The sequence below is a fragment of the Curcuma longa genome, chromosome 2 (genome assembly GCF_044706935.1).
Source record: "Curcuma longa cultivar G26 ecotype Majalengka, Jawa Barat chromosome 2, ITB_CL_G26_1.1, whole genome shotgun sequence".
In the NCBI taxonomy this organism is placed as follows: Eukaryota; Viridiplantae; Streptophyta; class Magnoliopsida; order Zingiberales; family Zingiberaceae; genus Curcuma; species Curcuma longa.
In genome coordinates, this window is record NC_133862.1 from 13,607,800 (window position 1) to 13,628,637 (window position 20,838).

The window sequence follows — 20,838 nt, forward strand, 5'->3', positions numbered from 1 at the left end:
CGGGATCTCTCATTGACGGGAGCTCTTTGGACCGCCTTTTTTTTTTATAGTTCATATCCATTTTTGGCTCACCACGCCAACAGTGTCGGACATGTCGATGCTGAAAGTTGAGGTCGGAAAATTTTAGAGAATAAAACAATGCTATAAAACATAGCCCCCATTCAAGCAAATTATTAGCTAAACGTAATTTTATTATCCCAATTGACATGAAGACAGCATGATAAGCATTCCATTTAAGAAATTATTCCGCTCAAAAGAAGAAAAATATTTGCACAAAAATATTAAAAATGCTAACAACTGCTTAGTTTTGTAGTAAACCAGTTTGCCCAAAGTATTTTTTCTTCTTCTTTTTATCAAGAGTAAGAATTTTAAATTTGTATAATGATGCAATACTACTAAGTTTAATCTTGCTGTTTTAGGTTCGAATAGAGATCATCTCACATCAAATAAACCATTAATTAGAAATGTAGCTTGAAAAATATTGCTGTGAGGCATGATTGAGTTGATTACTGCAAAGTATATTGAAAAATATTGCTGTGAGACATGATTGAGTTGGTTACTGCGAGGTATATTTGTTAAAGTGGACAAATACAAAATTAGTTGTATTAAATTATTAATACATTGTTAATACAACTTCTCGATTTACCTCTTCATAGATGATTGTAAGGTCAAGTGTGAGATCGCTTGAGTAGCGAATTCTACCTTGCTGCTGAAGTAGCTAGAAAAATATTGAAGATGTTTCATTTAGATTCTTTTCTGCTTATTCGAGCATGAGTTGAATGTTGGATTTTGACGTGGATGCGAGTTAATTTGGTATTGCAAAAGCAGTTAGATTGAGATAAAACGGTTTTGCATTAATTAATGCTCGTGGACATCCGTATTAATTTTAATATTAACATATATTATTTTTATAAAAAATATAAAATATACATACCATATGCATATTATATCAATATCTCTTTTTTATTGATATATATTCATATTCATTTTAATGTTAACATCTATTATTCATTTTATTTTTATTCTTATTTTATATTAAATAAATAAATATATTCATTCATATTAATCATATTCAAAGAATTAAACGTTAATATATATATATATATAATATTATTCGAATATTATAATACTTATATATTAATATCATGCTGTTAATGAGTAAATGTGATATCTTAAATTATCCTGGTTGAAAAAAAATGTATGTAAAAAGCCCTTTAAGAATCAAAAGAAAAAAAAAAAACTTGAATAATATTAGCGAGTACCTAATATCATGCTGTTAATGAGTAAATGGATATCTTAAATTACATGTAAGCTCATCTCCATAGTTAAGTAATAAAATCTAGACTACTAAATGAAAACAATAAAAACATGTACCATCATTGTCTTTCATTTTCAACATAATTAATTACCATTTATTCATCTCTCTTTTGCGTGGGTGTCCCTACAATCTGGACACGTGGGCCGGGCCCCACATGTAGGCCATTTTGTCAATGGTTTCGGTGCAACTGCTCTGGTATTATGAATCGCATCTGTCGCGTTCTTGCGGCGCAATCTAACGCTCCACCGCCGTCCACCATCTCCCTTTTTTTTTCTTCTTCCAAACAAACAAAATTAATATATAAATGAAGAACAGAATGCATAATTGCAATATTTTTATAACAAGATAATGGCTGCGCATGCTCTGAATATTTTCTAACAAAATTAAAAAAAAAGAACAATTAATTATTAACTGCCGAAATGATGCCTACTCCATATAGATCTTCTCTCGCGATGAGGAACCTTCATCCAGTGCAGCTGTTTCCCTTCCCTCCCCTCTTTATATTTGACTTTTTTGTTCTTAAATTTCAGTCAATTTTTGTTTTTCTTAATCCGATCGATGAGATGGAGAGGCAGCGAAGAATCAGCGAGAAGCACAGGTGGAGCCTGATCCTGAAGGCCTTCGACCGCTGCCGTTCGCTGACTCGCCGGCGAAGCGCTCCTCCGCCGGGGGCCTCCGGCGCCCGGCCGTGGCGGCGGTCCAAGTCGCAGGCGGCGGCGGGGACCCGGTCGGGGCAGTTCGCGGTCCACGTCGGGCCGAACAGGGAGAGGTTCGTCATCCGGACGGAGTGCATCGGCCACCCGCTGTTCCAGGCGCTGCTCGACCAGGCGGAGGTCGCGTACGGCTTCGCCAGTCCCGGCCCGCTGCAGCTCCCCTGCGACGTCGACCTCTTCCACAAGGTCATGTGCGAGATGGACCAGGAGATGGAGGAGGCGCCGCCCAAGTGCGCCGCCGGCTTCGGCAGGTGCTACAGCGCCGGGCCGAGCTACCAGTTTCTCAGCCCTTCTAGGCTTATCGTCGCCGGCGATCTCTCGTCGCCGGCTAATGGACATCTAGCTATAATTCAAAATTGAAAACAAAACTACGTACCGTGAACGTGTTAATTAATTACTGATCTATCGCGATCATCATTTAAAACGAAACTTAGGGGGTGTTTGGTTTAAGGTTCCTGAGATGTAAATGTTCCGTTGAGTTCTCGAAATTTGTACAATGGACAGATGATAGGTGTTTGGGTTTAGATGGTGAATGTACATATGAGGTTGGGGTAACCAGAAATTGGGGTTGGCAAAAAGGACTTGTGGAGATCCTTTTCCCAACTTGAAAGTTCAAATTACACATCTACCCTTGTAAAAAATTATATAAGAATTTTTTAATTTTTTTAGTAAGTATAAATAAGTAAATGGACATTCAAAATACAACTCAACCTCATATTCACCAAACACTCCATTTACATTTACATTTTCTCAACTTTTTTTCAATCCCAACTATACATTTACATATTTTCAACCTCAACTTTCCGTTGAAAAAATAAACTTAAAACCAAACACCTCCTTAAATTGCAATATCTCGCATTATTATTCTCATTAAAATCTTGTTTGAAAATATTGCAATTTGTATGATGGTAGTTTGTGGTTCTATAAATACTTGATAGACAAACCATGCATATCTCACGATGTGTGTTATTCCTCCGATCGATAACACCAATGAAGTGCAAGACTTCCCTTTAGATCGAAACACTGCTCTAGAATCAATTGGTAAAACCAGACGCATTTCTAGGTCATTTTAATGGTTGTCATTATTGATCTTTTTAAAAAGTCAGGTGTTCATTAATTTAAAAGATAGACCGTTTCATTTTGATTTATCTAACAATTAAATTCAGAACCTAACTTATAAAGAGCACTGCTTTTCCCACCCCCAACAGCGCACGCCTCCCCTCCCACTTCCTCTTCTAATGACAGTTTTATCTTTTTCTTTGTATTTATTTATTTATTTATTTTTAAATTTTTATTTAGTTTTATTTTTTAATTAATTTTATTTAAAAATAACTCTCATATATTTTTATTTTTATTTAGTTTTATTTTTTTCATCAATATGATATTTTTTTAATTTTATTTAATTTTTATTTAGTTTTATTTTTAATCAATTTTGTTTATTATTTTTTATCAATACTTTATTTTTAGAATTTTATATAAATTTTATTTAGTTTTATTTTTAATCAATTTTGTTTATAATTGATTCCCTTTTAAGTGTTGAATTAGAAAGGTAATTTAAAAAAGAAAGAGATTCTGACCTATGTTAAAAATTATATAAAATAAAAAATAAAAAAATTTGATAAAAAAATAATAAACAAAATTGATTAAAGAAATAAAATAAATAAAATTTAAAAAATAATAAACAAAATTAATTTAAAAATAAAACTAAATAAAATTTAAATAAAATTAAAAATATATATATAAGTATTAATGAAAAAATAATAAACAGTTTTAATTTAAAAAATAAAACTAAATAAAAATTAATTAAAATTATATATATATATATATATAAGTAAAATAAAATAAAAAATAAAGAAAAAATGGTATAAAAGTCATTTGAATAGGAGAGAGAGATATAAGTAAAATAAAATAAAAAACAAAGAAAAAAGGATATAAAAGTCATTTGAATAGGAGAGAGAGAGGAGGGGATGGGGGGTGCGGTATCAAGGGAGTGGGAAAAGCAATTTGCCTTAGAGCATCTCCAACGCGCGTTATTAGCGCGTTAATAGATACCTTTTTATTCTCTCACCACCTGAGCTGGAGGAGTGATCACATGAGCCAATCTGATGTGGAGGAGTGAGAATAGGAATGCGTTCAAAGGTATGAACGCGTTATTGTGGCAGAGGTGGGTCCCATGTAATTTTTTAATATTTTTTTAAGCGTTATAACGCTTCTGCGTTGCAGATGCTCTTATAAACGTTTAACTTTTAAAATATTCATCTCTATCAAAATTATAAGTTCTGATCTTGATATTTATTCTCCTATGTGTTTTACTAAATTTTCTCGATCATGAATTCTAAATTGAAATTCTAACCAATCATATATGAATTTGATTTTTTTAGCGATTGTCACTATTGAAATTTTTTGCTCATACATTTTTTTTAATAATTCAGGTCTCCAACCTAACCTTCACTAAATTAATTATGAAGATATATCGTCTTCATTTTGATTTGTCTATCGAGTAATCGAGTAAATTCAGAGTATAACTTATAAGTATTTCAAGATTGACCATTAAAATATTTATTTTTATTAAAATTCAAGTGCGAATCTTCTTATTTGTTACTGTACTATACTAATAATGGAGTTTTATAGATCAAAAATTCTAACAAACCATATGAACTAGAAAAAGAATTATGCACAAAATATAGTAATATTGAAAATTATAACAGTAATTAAATAAATTAAAAGAGGATGGTTAAAATAAAAATGACTTAAATGCAGCAGATTTATCCGAGATCCTAGAATAGAAGACAAGAGGGATCTCCTAAAGGAATTAAGATGGTGGTGCCATATTCTCGGCCCTCACCAATGAAAAATGTGAAGATCTCAAATTACCACACTCTATATATAATAATGGATCTAATTCTGTTATCAATATAATCTATCATTAATAATAAAATTTAATTTAATAAATTATATATATATATATATATATAGATTCATAATTAATATCAATTAGATTATTTAAAGTGTTTGTTCACACTAATATAAATTCGGCTGCTATAAAATAATATAGATTAAATCCAACATTTACCCTATCCATTAGGACTTGGATTATAAATTGTGGATTTACCATTAGTGCTTTAGCTCCGTCTCAATTTGGGAGAAAAAAAATTCTTCCCTCCTTGTCACTTGGTAGTTGATTATAAATTGACTTCGTGATTAATTTATATTCCTTCGTATATTTATTGTAAAAGAAAAATATAACCATCTTTTGCTACAATAGCGCCTCGATTTGAGTTTTCTTCCAAACAATAAAAGATGTAGGCCGTCCCTCTGACTTCTTGGAGAGGGAGATCTTCAAATGGCCCTCCAAAAATGATACTTAAGGGAATTCCCTTAAGTTAAGGGAATGGTACAATGTTGGGGAAAATTAATTAGGGCATGCAGTTTGGTTGCATCAGTACGGACTGCTTCATCTAGCATTACAAGAAAGAAAGAAAGAAAGAAAGAAAGAAAAAGGTGGGTGGCTAATCGGTTGTTAAATGTATTTCTGTTGTACATAAGTATTTCAGAAATTAATATTCCTTCAAAAATAAAGAAAGAAACATGAATTAGCTATGCAAATGAAACAGTACTGTGGTTCATACACCCCAAACACCACTTATGATCCAATGACAGGCAAGACGAAACAATCAAGAACAAATATACAGAACAGATAGATATTCGACCAGTAACAACTGAAATATATATAATGTATATATAGATCGATTCGATTGATTATTATATATTATTAACCTTGATGATGAAGGACTTCGTATCGTAGCGTACGTGTAAATTATTATACGTTCACCAGCTCTTGGAATCTTTCCATGGCTGAGCTGGGAAGCCCCAATAGGACGTTGATGCTCTTCCTCTCCTTCCCATGCGCCAGGAACAAAGTCACCTCCTTCTCCGGCAGCGCCACCGGACCGGACTGCACCGGCTCGCCCCAACCGAAGTCGGTGGTGTGGAACGACAGCCGTGACCAGGTGGTGACCAGCAGCGTAGCCGCCAGCGAAGGCCGCGCCCTGGTGGTTTCGAAGTAGTCCATGGCCGATCGCATGTACTCGTCCGTCACCATCCTCACCGCGGCCTGAACCAGACCCACCGAGAAGGCCAGCGGCCGCTCCAAGAGCTCCCCTGCCGTACACAGCGCGTTGGTGAGCACGATGCCGTTGCCGAAGTAGCCCTTCGGCAACGGCGGCTCGAAGCGCTGGCGCCCGTCGACTGCGAAGAGCAGCTTGGTCTTCTGCCCCGGGCGCAGCCCCAGCGCCTCCGTGCGCGCGCGCCACACCAGGCCCGCCAGCACCTCGAAGGTCGTGCACTTGTCGAGCGCGCCGTCGCCCTCCGTGGCCCGGCGCTTCGCTGCCTCCAGCTTGTACGGGTCGAAGCAGAAGGAGCGGTACTGCATTTCCTCCTTCTGGTACAGATCCGCCGACTCCGAGATGTCCTCGATCTCCGCGAACTCATGGTGGGGGAAGCTGATCGCCGGCGGGTCGCGGGGCCGCAGAACCGTTCGGTCGATGAACGGCGGCACCGACAGCGGCAGGCCGCGCGCCGTCTCCCCCCACGAGTTCACGAACTCCATCGCACCGAGGCCGTCGAACATGCAGTGGTTCATCGACAACCCCAGAATGAATCCCCCGCAAGTAAACTTCGTCACCTGAACACGATCATCGGCACCAAACAATCGAGTTAATCAAATTGCGACCATCAATCAAATCAAAACACGATCGGACCTGAGCAACCAATGGAGGAATCTCCAATATGTTCTTGGCGCCAGGAACGTTATAAACGAGCTTCCCCAACGTGGCCGGATCCGGCTTCCCAATGTCTCCGATGTCGTCCATCTCGCAGTCGGCATGGGCCTCCACGAAGACCGCGCCCTCGCTGGTGCAGTCCACGATGAGCTTCCCCTCCGGGCTGATGGTGAGCCGACCGGCGAGAGGGTAGTAGTGCACGAGCACCTTGGCCAGAGCCTCCTTGATCACCTCCACCGCCGTGTCATTCCCCTTATCGCCGGCCTTGAAGCAGTAAATAGTCTGCACTATCACCGCGATGTTCTGGTCCAGGTTGGTCAGGAAGTAGAGGCCCTTCTTTGTTTCCTCCGCCGGGGGCACCAGACTAACTTCCCCCTGCTTCACCTCGAGCTCAACCTTCTCTCTCAACTCTACAATCTGATCATCAAACGTAGAAAAAACAAAAACAAAAAAAACTGTGAACACATTGTAACTGTTTCTACTCGATCGACTTGAGCTTACAGTACCATTTCGATAGCTAAAGAAGACGGATGGATCCTTTCTGCTGTGATACACAAGAACAGTGAGGAGATGGAGAAGATGCTTCTTGTGGATTAGCAAATGGAGCTATTTATAGAGGGCATGCAGCTTGTTTAACAGAACTGGATTAAGAAATGGAATTCCAAGACGAGAAGGAATCGGGTAGATGGTTGCTGGGGCTAAACGATAGCCGAATCTAAAACGGTTGGGGTTGGCCACTGCCATGGAACCAATCGCAGCTACGAACGGAGTCGATGAGCGCCGGTAGGTGGGGTTGGCCTCCTAATCAGGACGTAGCGGAAGACGAACAATTTTACTTAATTTAGAAAAGAAATTAATCGAGTTTAGGTGTGAATTAAAGCGTTGTTTTCATTAAACCATTGGGTCATTAATGCTGAGCGTGTACTCCACTCCTTAGAATTTTCCTTCCCATGGAAGATTTTTCATTAGGTCACAAGTTTGGAGTCCCAAAAATAATTTAATAAGATTGCGTATAATATACTCTTCTTCTTAATCCGTATTGACGGGAATTTCATATACTAAATTGATCTTCATGGAGGATTTGCTGATCCCATTTTTTTAGAGAGATTTGATGTCCTACTTTTTCCATTAAGAAACTTTAATTTTCTTGGTAGTATGTATTTATGAAGAAACTTAAATTTAACATTTTGAAAAAAATGATGTTCTAATGCGAATCTGTTTTTACCTTTGTACAAAATGAAGAACGCGGCCTCTGTTCTTGATCATATCATGAACAAATAATCAAGATTGTTTACACTTGTAATGATTTATAGGTAATTCAACAATCTCAAAGATTCACTATTGCTAAAGTTCTCAGAAAGTTGCTACATGTTATCAACTTTATCTACCTAGAAATCAAAACACATGATCACAATGCAAGGAAAACCTATACAATTTATCTATCTTTTCTTAAATCCATATTTCTTGCGTTCATAGAACAGATCAGTCTTGGCGCTTCCCAAGTTGACAATTTTGGGGCAGCCATCGCGATCCTTTTCCTGTTGTGTGCATTCCTTGCAATAGTAGGCATCAGATATGCCAACTCCACCGCAAATGACGCACCTTCCTTGGAAGGAACCATAGTTACATTCGTCGCAGACACGGACGAGGGTGCAAGGGCGAACATATGAGTCGCAGATGACACACTTCCCGTCACACTTCTCGCACAGGCGACCAATGGCGATCCCTGGCTGCTTCCGGCACATGATAAGATCGGGATGGTGCTTTGCCATGGTGATCTAATCCACTAAAACCCCCTGGAAAAAGCATAAGAGATCATTTATATCAGGGCGATTATTTATAGGCACTAACTACAGATTCAATTGCACTAAATAGTTTAGGGCAGAAAGTTGTCAATTTCTTAAATGTTCATCTTCAATTCTTAAGATTGTCACACAAACCTGCCATCGGAATGGAAAGAGATCAATCAATGGAAGGAAATTTCTTAAATTTCCTGCGGATTCTAGATAAATTTTAAAATAGTATTTAATATTCACTTCGAATGAATTTAAAGAATTTATATATATATATATATATATAATATGCTCTAATTAAGATGCATATAAGCTTTTTTGTTGAAAGCTCAGGGGTAAGATTGAAAGGTTCTAGGAAGATGAAGCGACATTAGTGCTCAATGATAAGGAGACCATAAGCCAAGTGCAGAATATGGGAATCCTATCACTTTTCATTGATTGATACAACTCTCTACCATTCAGGTACAAACTCGGCTACACCTTGGGGACAATCCTATCACCTTTCATGCTAACATAAGGTGCAAACATAGGTACGAAGAGGCAAAATGCGAAATCCAAGTATTAGAGAAACTATCTAATACAAAATGCTGCCGGGGTGTGTATAATAGGCCCTTCCTTGGCCCCCCCAATGACTCTGTGTTGATAGGAATTTCATGCACCGAGCTGCCCTTTTTATCTAATACAAAATGCTCAACATGAAGCATGGGAGTATCAAGGTCAAGCCAAGAATCACTTGGGTAACACCTGATTCATGGTCATATATTTGATACTCAAATGCTTCATCGGACAAAGTTTCCATGCATCCATTAACAAACACTTTGATTTCTAGTTGTTTTCTCTCGTTTTTTGAATGAGTAAATCTTTCCTTATTTAGGTAGATTATTCTGAAACAGATAGATAATAACTGTCACAGTCTTTCCTAATTTATTGGAACAAATCACTTTCCTATTGAGGAACGAAGAAACATCGATAAAATCAGAAGGCGGGATCAAAAGATTCTATGAAATAGTAAAACTAACCCTAAAACATATGTCTACCACATTCATATTAATTATTATAGAGCACATCTTCTTTAGCACAGAACAACATCTACAATTGAAAAAATGCCAAAATTGATAGCAGTATAGTATCTATTATTAGACACTTACAAATATTTTGTAATTTATGTTATTTTACATTTATAATGATACTTGGATTGGTCGCTCAACGACCAGTATGCAAGTGTTCTACCAAACTCTGCTAAGAAATAACAAATAACTTATATGATAGACATAAAACCAGTATCAAAGTTAACATCAAAGTATATGTAGCACCATTAACAAATCTACAACCTACATGGTGACCTTGTCTTTATATACAACTCAAAGATGACATTTCACAATCTAAAGCAGATATACATACTATTTACCATGGCACAAAATCAAACATGATATGATTCCTAAATCTAGCAATAATTAGCATTTGTTCCTTCGCAAAGGAACAATCAAGAGATGGGAAATTAATCAACTCAGCTTTATTTAACCTATCTTCTAACATTAAAGGGCAGCCTGGTGCACGAAGCTCCCGTCATTGCGGAGTCCCAGGGAAGGGTCTATTGTACGCAGCTTTACCCTGCTTTGCAAGAGGGTATTTTTGAGACTCGAACCCATGACCTCCAAATCATATGGCAGCAAATTTACCGTTGCGCCAAGCCTTCCCTTCAACCTATCTTCTAACATTGGTAATCTAAAAACTTCCAACTATATTCAAATGATCAAGCAAACAAAGATTAATAAAGCAGCTACGGTCAATGCTGTAAGGAGATAAAAAAGATAAGGAAGATACTAGAATAAAAGTACTACCATAAAGTTAGGACTGAAGGAGATGAAGACAGATAAAGCAAGAATGGGAGATATGTGGAAGAATGGAATTGCTACTCTTACTGTTGTTTATTGCAGGTGAAGAAGAAGATAGCATGCAGCAGAGGAAACCTGGAGAACAAACTTGACAGAGGATGGGGAAGAAGGGACAAAAGAGAGTGAAATTCATCCCTACTAGGTACCGGTGAGAAAGATATGATTTGACGTTTAGAGGAAGATCCAAGTTCCTTGCCAATTGGCAGTGGTGTTTAGTCACTATGGTCACATGAGCTTTGCTTCACTAAGTTTTTAACATTTGGGTCTTACAGACTAAACACCATCTTAATACCAAAATAATTATTTATGGATTACCTAGCAAAAAGGTTTATGAAGACTAGCACAAAGAACATGTACAAGTAGGAAAAGAGACGAATATGTCTCAAAGCCATGGACAAAAAGGAATATGTAATTATTCAAGACTGCGATCATAAAAAGGTTAAAGAAAAGCTCTTAAATTCCTGCCCCAAAATAGAACTTGCTTGTGAGGAACTTGTATGTCTCCTTTAAATTGTGCTGACTTGCCAAAAGTTAACATTTTTGTTAGTATCTGAGAATTCACAATTACTATCATCATCTGTTTAAAACAATGAACAAGCAATTTAAAGAAACACTGTTTGCACAATCCATCAACTAGAGAGTATTATCACTGAAGAAGGGGTTAATCTAAAGAGGGATCCTAGCCTGAGAATAATTTAGTTTATCACAGAAGAAAGGTCTTACTAAGAGGCCACTTGTCTCCTTGCTCCATTGTGTACCAATATGTCACCTGCTTAACTTGAAAACCTTCAGAAGCTCTCAGTACCAAGTAGTAGAAGCAGGGGGTACAACTTGGTGAAGCTCTTAAGTCTTACGGGCTAAATAAGCTAAACTGGATAAATCTATTTCACCACTTGGTTGCTGTGACAAGACATCTCACCCCTAAGGCATAGCCATTCAACAGCTTTAAGTCGATGTTTTATCTTTGCAAAAATCAGGATCTATACAACATCCCCACCTCTTCCTTTGTCCCAAACTTTTCATGATAGCACATTAACAGAACTTAAACCACTTCTCCTTCTACGCAAGCGCAACAATTTCTTTTTCCTTTCTTTTTCTTTTGATTGAATTCAGTCCTAGGATAAATCCTTCTCCGATTATACCAACATTTGCTAACAATTCCCTGCAACATTTCCTCAATGTTTCCTGTCACGATTATTTTCTTTATCAACGAAAAGACCAACATAGCAAACAAGCATTTGATCTAGATATTAATCCTAGAAGCTCCATACATCAAGGGTTTTTGTTGCACAAACAGAAGCATTAAAAAAATCGTGGAAGGAAACAAGGACAAACCGATGCTTGACGCTGAAGAAAAGACTTTCTGGGAATCTTGCAGTGATCTTGCCTTTCAAACCGTGAATCGCCGCCTTGAGAAGAGACCTTCAAAGATTGCTGCGGAGAAGAGGAAGAGACTAGACAGCCGGAGATAAAAATGAATCGAATGTGGAAGAGACGGGTTCCAACAGTCTAACGCAGCATCTAGGGCGAACAGATGCCATAATTATACCTGATCCAACTACGTGGTTCATTAACACGATCCACGTAGTCGTTAAAGGATGGCGCAGCTCGATCACCAAACCTTCTCCGCGGAGCAACACATCCTCCCGCTTGGGTCGGCACGCCATTAACTAGGGTTTCTATTTCGAATCGAAACCTTCGAGAGTGTGAATGGGACAAAGCGATGGTTCCAGAACCAACAACCCCCACTCCACCCCACTGCAAAGGCACCATTCCCCGTCGCGCTTGTGTTTCGTTTTCCCCTATTCTCACATCGGAGTGGCGATGGCGGACTGGGGACCGGTATTGGTGGTGCTGTTGTTGTTCGTACTTCTTTCGCCGGGGCTGCTGTTCCAGATCCCGGGGAGGAGCCGCCGGGTGGTGGAGTTCGGCAACTTCCACACGAGCGGCGCCTCCATTCTCGTCCACGCCATCATCTACGTCTTATTGTTACATCTATGTGTATCAGCAGCTGGATTGTTACAAGTGCCCTGCTCCTCTTCTTCTCAGTTGGCAATTTCTACCAGAGATGCTTCTCTTATTGAGAAAAAGCGTTTTTTTATTGTCAATTTCAGTTCTTGGCCATAATCTTCACCTCTTGCATGACTAAGCTGGTTTGTACAGAACACCAGAGATTCAGAGACAGAACAAGATTTAGCTCATAATTCCTCTTCATTAAATTCGCCTGCCAGATCGCTCGCTCGCTCGAACCGAACAATTCTAAAATTTAACTACCAAAAACACATTTATTAGCTTTTCTTTTATTATATTAGCATTTAGTGCCCTGCAGATTCATGCTACGACGATGACGTCCCAAAAAATAAAGCATAACTTCTCACGGGAGCAGAACAGAGGAAACAAACCAAGTTTCTAGCTTAATTGATTATTTGATGAAGAAAGGCCAGAAACTCTCCGCGTTCCAATACGTAACTAAACAAATTCAAGCATGCAGAGAGATCAGTTCATTTTCTTGCCCTCGCCGCTCTTGTCTCCGCCACTCTGCTCCGTCGTCGCTCGCGCCATCTTGTCTTCCGCCGTCTTCGCGTAGATCTCCTTCCTCTCTGTCAAGTACTTCTCGAACGCCCTCGGAAGAAACCGCGGGATCAAGAAAGCAAACAGGTTGATAGAGAAATAGAGCAGATTAGCCGTTGCCAGAGACCTCCCGAACCACGCCCATGCCACATCCTAATCGTTCCCCAAATGAAATTTACAGAATTCAGTCGGAGAGTATATATAATCGAATGGTGAAGTTTGATATATGTTTGGGTTGTTTTTCTTTTTTCTTACGTTGATGGACGCATTGGTCGGCAGCGTTTTGTTGATCCAGACGTCGTAGATCCAGTCGATTATGACGAAGACCCTGCGCACTGTGTATAGCAGCGGCACCATCGCACGCACCGGCGGCGAGAAGATCCCCATCCCGGCGATCACGTTCTCCGTCAGGATCTGGCAGGAGAGGAGGAAGAGGTGCGGCGTGGCGGAGCGCACGGCGTGGTCGTCGCCGCGAGCGAAGCCTCCGAGCACGTACGCCAGCGGAAGGAACAGCCCCACGCTTGTCCCCGCCACCACGTAGGCGCGGAACGTCCTGCTACCCTCGAAGAGCTCCCTCCCGCCGCCATCCCCGCCGGAGGCGGCGGCGGGGAAGGCGAAGCGGGACAGGGCGAGAATGTAGAGCGTGGCGAAGGCCGGGAAGACGAGGTCGAGGAAGGGCACGAGGCCGCTGGCGGAGAAGACGATGATGAAGGCCACGAGCTGGAGCTCGATCACGCGGAGGGAACCCATGGCGCTGCCGATGACAGCCTGTCCCTGGCCCTTGCTCGCCGGCCCCGGCGGCACGTTAGAGAGCTCCGCGGTGGCTTCCTGGTCCGGACGCTGCCCGACTGCCAGAGAAAGTCCGGACATGGCTGCTCGATGGATCGATCAAACTCCTCGATCGTTCGACGATGTTAATTTCTTGGCGCTCGAGAATAAACTGAGAGAAGCAACAGAGGACGTGTTGTTTTGTAGTGCCGGCTTTGCATGGCCGCGCTACGGTCGACACGTATAGAATGGAGTTTCAGAATGTGTGACGACAGCAACGACACTTGGCTTGTGATCAGAGACAGTTGGATGAGGTGGCACATTAAATTATATATATAATTTTTTTTAAATATACCTTTAAACTTATCCACTTATCACTTGGACGAGGTGGCATACTCCTTTTGCGTGAGTTCAATCATATACATGTTACTCATATGGCAACATTGTTGATTAATATAAATTTTTATATTTTTATGTATTATGTTTAATGTTGTGGGTCAGTCTGATCGGATTGAGGTCAAGATTTGATCCAGTTTGAGGACACTTCAGATGACCCGTATGACCCACAATATGTTATTCGAGACGACTGAACGAGCCCTACCCCTCAGCTCGACAACTTTGATCTAGTACTCGATCGAGTCGGGTAGACAACTCGGCTCAGAGTTATCCTAGCTCGGGCACTTGCATTGGACTTGGTGCTAGGTCTTTCACCTTCTGTTCGATCCGTTAATCAGTGTTTTACTTAATTGAGAGGTCCGAGCTCTGCTCAGAAGGTGGTCTAGGTCGGCACCTCACCTCCAACTTGATGAGTTGGCACGGGACTTGGCCAAGGGCGGAGCCATGCTTAGTTGTACCCGGGCTATAGCCCGGGGGGTCCGACAACGACGAGAAGAAAAAAAAACTTGAATTTAAGGAGGAGAGAAAAAAATTTAAGAACTAGCCCAGGGTATACCGTCGATATAGTCCAAGAGTTCGAATCAGTCCAGGTAAATTACTTGGGCTAGCTCCGCCATTGTCACTTGGCGGTCGGTCTCTCCTTGTCGACCGCACTTCCTTCAGTGCCCTGCTTAATACTCAACCGACCTTACTCCTTTTCCTTAGTCTGTCACGTCGTCGCCAGAAGGATATATAGGCGGTCACGTAATCTGACAATCTACTCTCTTCTTAATGCATCATAATGACACTTTATGATGTCTTTTCGCTATTGCGGCTGCAATGAGATCCTTTCCTTACTTAGATGGGACATTTCTTCTAACAGAATCTCTACGCACGGATATTCTCCTTAATTAAAGACAAAATAGATTTTTCGTATTTCCTCGCACCACCTTTTATATAACTCTCATTCTTCACAGCTACAGGTACGCATCCGCCATACCCGCCCTCAATTAAACTTAGCTTTCTTCCTCCTTCCCTCATCAGCCCATTCACTGACTTAAATGTCAGAGTGACCGAGCCAAGGTACCCTTGACTTTCATTCTCATCTTTTTTATTTTTGCAGGATCACGAAACCCTTCCTCCTCTCTTCTTCCTGCAAGGTTAACTCGTGAGCTAGGTGGCCAATGACAAGTTTAAAAGGTAATCTAAAAGGAACATTTAAATACATATTTTTCTACTTAATTATTAATTAGATAACTTAAATAATGTATAATTTAGTTATACAAAAGCAAAGCATTTTTGTCAATATAAATATTTTTCAACACAAACCACACTTGCATTATGCAACCGGTCAAGCTCAAATTGCTTACGTACGTTCACTTTCAGAACCTTGGTTCAATCCATCGTATAGAAGAATATTATTTGGTCAGGTAAAATTATCTTCCTTTATTAATCATAATGTTGATCGACAAAAGAAAAGGGACCTGAAAATATCTAATTCACTTAATTGAAACAAATAGTTTTTCTGTGATAATTTGAATATAGAAATTTGAATCATTCTGAAGAAAATATTGACTCTGAATTCGACTTATATTAAATGAATTTGATTTACTTATATTATAATTTAGTTTAGTTTAGTTTAATTTAATTATGTGAGTATAAGGAATTATAGAATTGTGATGATTACATTATCACTGTAAGGAAAGGAATTAGTGATGAAATTTAAATTCCGTCATTAAATTATCGATCGAAATAATCTTCGATTGCTAAATAATGATCGAATTTAAATTCTATTACTAATTAGCGATAAAAAATTATATCGATATTCAATTTAATGACAGAATTTAAATTTCATCACTAATTCAATCGTTATTAACCAAAATTGATATTTATTTTATTTAATTAGCGATGAAATTCAATTTCGTCACTAAAATAACTACGAAAATTAATTCCGTCACCAAAATGGTGACGAAAACTTAATTCCATTGCTAAAATAATGACGGAGTTTATTTCCGTCGCTAAATGACTTTCTAGTTAGGGTTTTAGGTTTTCAATTTTTTCTTCTCACGACTGATCTCTCCTCTCTGATCTCCAATCTCCTCTCCGACATGCACGATCTCGACCCTCATCAAGTAAGCTCCTCTTCTCTCTCCTCTCCCCTTAACTCCGTCAATAGGGCCACGATCTAGTTGTACCAAGGTCACAAGGTCAGGCGCGACCTTGATCGCGACCTCGACCTTGGTAGTGAGGTAGGCCACGACCTCGACCTCGACCACGACCTCAGCCCTGGCCAGGTGGTCGTGCAGCGCTGGCCGAGCGATCAGGTGTGCGTGCAGCCTTAATCGAATAGCTAGGCAAGCAAGCGACCGGGTGGCCAGAAGGGCTTACAGGCCTATATTTTTGTGGTAAAAATTACCAAAAATGTTGTTTGTTGTTTTTGTATCTTTTTATTCGATTGTTGACTTCATAATATTATTTGTGCATGCCTGTCTATTTGGTATGTTTTTAAAATATTTGGAGACAATCTTCTTTGTGCCCTGACTTTATGTATATAATGTTGGAAATATGAATGGAAACAATGAAATGGAAGGAGGGAGAAAATTCTCATATGGAGAAGTTTAGTTCCACATTGGTAGTTGAGGGACAACTTGGTTGGTTTATATTGTATCACAAGCATTGATATTGTGAACACATGCAAGGAGAGAGACTCTCTCTCACGCGTGGGTGCGCAGGGGGGGTGCAAATCCAGGGTCCGGATTGCATTGCTCGCAAGGTAACTTGTGTGCAAGCGCGACCTGCGTGCGTTGAATGTCGGACCGGTCAGGGCAGAATTTACTCAAGCACATCAACCAACATTTTGTAACGGTTCGTCGGTAACGATCTGTGCTTGATCGTCTTGTCGGTTTTGTCGTTGTATCCTGGGAAATAGACGTCTGTCTTTACTTCTAAGCACCGCCGGAGGGGACAAATCTGTTTTAAGGAAACTGCGTTGAACGCAGGCCTCGACCACTTGGCACTTGGCTCTCGACAGTCGGACACTCGGGCACTCAGCTTTCGGCCTCTCGATACTCGGCGTCCCGGCAGTCGCCACTTGGCTTTCAGCCTCTCGACTCTTGGTAGTCGAGCACTCGGCCACTCGGCTCGACAACTCGGCTCTCGGCTCTCAGCTCTCGGCTCGGCAGTCGCCTCTCGACTCTCGGTAGTCGGGCACTCGGCCACTCAGCTCGACAACTCAGCTCTCGGCTTGGCACTCGACAGTCGACCACTCGGCACTTGGCTCTCGCCACTCGGCACTCGCCCACTCAACACTCGACACTCGGCTTAGCAACTCGGCCACTCTGCTCGGCAGTCGGCGACTCGACCACATTGCTCTCTCCGGCAAAGATTCACAAACAATCTTAAAACAGATTTGTTTCTATTGCGATGGCGGCAGACCAAGTTGAGATGACAGTAGCGGAGCCAACTACTCAACAAGTGCAGGTAACGACTCCTACTGTATCGATTTGGTCAGTCCCAATCAATCATGCCGAGAAGCTAGAGAAATTCATATGAATGAATTTCAAGAGGTGGCAGCAGAAAATGCTTTTCTACTTGACCACTCTTAATCTGGCTAGGTTCTTGACTGAAGAACCACCCAAGGTACCTGAGGGTACTTTGGATGCCCAAACCTTCAATGCTGTGGAGGCTTGGAAACACTCGAAGTTTCTTTGCAGAAACTATATCCTTAACTGTTTGGCAGATTCATTATATAATGTATACTGCACAAAGAAGTCGGCTAAGGAATTATGGGAATCCTTACACCTGAAATACAGAACAGAGAATGCGGGGGCCAAGAAATTTGTTGTTGGCTGGTTCCTGGACTTCAAAATGGTGGACTCCAAGATAGTGATCAGCCAAGTCCAGGAGCTCCAGATGATCCTGCACGAGATTCACTCAGAAGGCATGGTGCTGAGTGAGACCTTCTAGGTGGTAGCGATCATAGAGAAGCTCCCTCCCGGCTGGAAAGACTTCAAGAATTACTTGAAGCACAAAAGAAAGGAGATGAATATCGAGGAGCTCATCATCCGACTCCGGATTGATGAAAGACAACAGGAGCTCAGACAAACGATCGTTCTCTCAGGCTAAGGTAAAAGCCAACGTGATCGAGCACGGTCAAAACTCAAAACGGAAGAATTCTAAGTCTTCCAAAATGGGACCCAGAGGAGGCATATCTAAGATGTTCTCTGGGAAATGCTTCAACTGTGACCGAATTGGTCACAAATCTTCTGAGTGTAAAAAGCCAAAGAAGAAGCAAGAATCAAATATGAGCGAGGGACCGGATATGGATCTTTGCGCCGTCATTTCTGAAGTGAACCTCATAGGTTCAAACCTGCGGCAATGGTGGATTGATACAGGAGCCACCAAACATGTGTGCAAAAAACAGTCATTAACTGACAAGATTATCAGTTCAGTAACATTTCTATTTTAAAAAAGAATGCCAAGCTAATAGAGAAGGAATAGAGCTCCAATGGCAAACTGACCAGCCTATGATTCAACTCAATACAATCATCTAGAATGATAATCTTTTTAGAACAAAGAAGTTATTTTTCTGAAAAGAAGCACATTACTTCTTATAACAGTTACAGCTAATGGTAAACTGACCAGCCTATGATTCTATTCAATACAATCATCTGGAATGATAATCTTTTTAGAACAAAGAAGCTATTTTTTCTGAAAAAAAGCAGATCAGTTACATCTAATGGTAAATTGACCAGCCCATGATTCAACTCAATACAATCATCTAGAATGATAATCCTTTTAGAACAACGAAGCTATTTTTCTGAAAAGAAGCAGTTTACTTCTTATAACAGTCACATTAATCTTTAGCTTCTAAACATGTTTTTCCTATGAAAAATACTTATCCTTTCTAAGGGAGATTCCATACATTAAAGGACTATAGAACTGTGAACCTACAGCCAAATTTAGGAAACTTTCATGCATTTGAAGAAGAACAATAACTCTGTGAAAGTTGCATCATTATCCCATTGTTAGCCAAAGAAAATTACAAATCCCTGCAATCAAATGATAATCACTCCAAGCTTGCATAAATAATGAACGTCGACTAATAGAAAATTAAGATTGCAAGATGTTTATAAGCTAGACAATACAAGAAGGGCCAAAGAGTAGTCCTCCATTACCTCCTCTTAAAATTCTAATTCATGTAAAAGTTTCATTACCCAAGGGCTCATTCATTGATATATCCTTCCTTCCGTCCCTCAAAACCTGGGCGCATCAGTTTCTTCTCCCTCTTCTCGATACGCCTCATCTTTTTCTGGTGGATCCTCCCTTTGATATTTGTTGTCCTTGTCTTCTGCTTCTCTGCCATAGATTTTTCCGTGATCTTGATCCTCTCCTTCCACTTCTCCGCATGCTTCTGCTGCCTCTTCTTGTCCTTCTTTATGCTCTCTTTCAGCAGTTTTGGGTCATCATGTACCTTCATACCTGCAGCTCTGCTCACGGCAGCCTTCCAAGAATGCTTTTTGGAGATCTTAGGATCCTTTTTATCTTCTTCCAACTTCTTCGCTTTCTCCAGCTGATGCTTCTTAGAAAGCTTCCTCTTTTTGCTCCTACTATCATCCTCCCCGCCTAAATTGACCTTCCCAAATGAGATATCAGGAGCACCAACGCCTCCATCGCGGTTTGCCATCTTCCTTTTCTTCTTCTCTTGGCGAGACTCAGTCGCCTCCTCCTTTCCAAGAGAAGTAGAAGCTTTTTCCTCCACGCTCTTCTTTTTATTTTTACTCTTCTTGTCTGCCTTATCCGGCCTCGGCTTGATCAGAAGCTGCGGCCGGGTGTTGCGACCAGACCGGAGATCCTCGATCCGCTTGTGAAGCCGATGTCGGAGCTCCTCGTACGTAAGGGAAGGGGCCTCGGGGAGCACCGGCCGGGGGTTATCGACATCGGTTTCGCTCTCGCCGCTTTCTTCACCGTCCTCATCCTCGCTAGTGTCTGCCGCCGCGTTTGCGGCTTCTATGTTCCTCTTCAGGTGATCGAGGGTGGTGGTGGACTTGGCAGGGTCGAAACGAGCGCGGCGAGACTTCTTAATGTTTTCCCGGGACTCTGCCTTGACGTCGGCCTTCTGGATCTTGGATAAGCCATAGAACCAGGGTCTGTCATCGCTGAGGGGGAGGTAGTAGCGGGCGGGGATGAGCTCGACGAGGTGATCGAAGAAAACTGAGTGGGTTCGGATTAGGGCTTTCAAGTCGACATCGGCGTCAGCGGCGGTGACGGGGGAATCTTTGCGTCGCCGGTCTTTTTTCGCCATGACGGAGCGTTTGCGATGAAACAACAGAGGAGCGGCTTTATCAATGCCCTACTGGGCTTTTTCTACATAAAAAGACGCAACCAGGCCCAATAATAACGGTTAATTTGTTACCTTAGTTTCTTTTTTTTTTAAAAAAAAAAATCATTTTATGGATACACTACTGGGCTTTTTTTACACAAAAAACACAACCAGGTCCAATAATAACCGCTAATTTGTTACCTCAGTTTCTTTTTTTTTTAAAATCATTTAATTTTTAGTTTTCCAAATACAGGAAGGTCCGGCTCAATTTGTAATCCATTTCTACCGTTCCTAAAAAAAAA

At 40.6% G+C, this 20,838-nt stretch overlaps 6 protein-coding genes across 6 annotated transcripts; 2 read left to right on the top strand and 4 right to left on the bottom strand.

The window, feature by feature from the left end:
- The first annotated feature begins 1,881 nt into the window (after positions 1 to 1,881).
- Positions 1,882 to 2,461, top strand: LOC141821658 (uncharacterized). The gene has a single exon (XM_074709021.1). The coding sequence runs from the start codon at positions 1,882 to 1,884 to the stop codon at positions 2,389 to 2,391; it is 510 nt and encodes a 169-aa protein (XP_074565122.1). The 3' UTR covers positions 2,392 to 2,461.
- Positions 2,462 to 5,606: 3,145 nt separating this feature from the next.
- Positions 5,607 to 7,387, bottom strand: LOC141821361 (omega-hydroxypalmitate O-feruloyl transferase-like). The gene is made up of 3 exons (XM_074708785.1): positions 7,319 to 7,387; positions 6,792 to 7,229; positions 5,607 to 6,715 (listed from the first exon to the last, which is right to left on the bottom strand). Exons 1-3 carry the CDS (start codon positions 7,319 to 7,321, stop codon positions 5,852 to 5,854), a joined length of 1,305 nt encoding a protein of 434 aa, XP_074564886.1. The 5' UTR covers positions 7,322 to 7,387; the 3' UTR covers positions 5,607 to 5,851.
- A 742-nt stretch (positions 7,388 to 8,129) lies between these two features.
- Positions 8,130 to 11,940, bottom strand: LOC141822522 (PHD finger-like domain-containing protein 5A). Its single transcript, XM_074709967.1, has 2 exons — positions 11,836 to 11,940; positions 8,130 to 8,608 (listed from the first exon to the last, which is right to left on the bottom strand). The coding sequence occupies exon 2, from the start codon at positions 8,582 to 8,584 to the stop codon at positions 8,252 to 8,254; it is 333 nt and encodes a 110-aa protein (XP_074566068.1). The 5' UTR covers positions 8,585 to 8,608; positions 11,836 to 11,940; the 3' UTR covers positions 8,130 to 8,251.
- A 298-nt stretch (positions 11,941 to 12,238) lies between these two features.
- LOC141821659 (uncharacterized) lies at positions 12,239 to 12,627 on the top strand. Its single transcript, XM_074709022.1, has one exon. The coding sequence runs from the start codon at positions 12,325 to 12,327 to the stop codon at positions 12,625 to 12,627; it is 303 nt and encodes a 100-aa protein (XP_074565123.1). The 5' UTR covers positions 12,239 to 12,324.
- A 268-nt stretch (positions 12,628 to 12,895) lies between these two features.
- On the bottom strand, positions 12,896 to 14,023 carry LOC141822268 (uncharacterized). Its single transcript, XM_074709707.1, has 2 exons — positions 13,327 to 14,023; positions 12,896 to 13,224 (listed from the first exon to the last, which is right to left on the bottom strand). Exons 1-2 carry the CDS (start codon positions 13,939 to 13,941, stop codon positions 12,997 to 12,999), a joined length of 843 nt encoding a protein of 280 aa, XP_074565808.1. The 5' UTR covers positions 13,942 to 14,023; the 3' UTR covers positions 12,896 to 12,996.
- Positions 14,024 to 19,208: 5,185 nt separating this feature from the next.
- LOC141821768 (uncharacterized) lies at positions 19,209 to 20,552 on the bottom strand. The gene has a single exon (XM_074709127.1). It carries the CDS (start codon positions 20,516 to 20,518, stop codon positions 19,439 to 19,441), a length of 1,080 nt encoding a protein of 359 aa, XP_074565228.1. The 5' UTR covers positions 20,519 to 20,552; the 3' UTR covers positions 19,209 to 19,438.
- Positions 20,553 to 20,838: the final 286 nt, after the last annotated feature.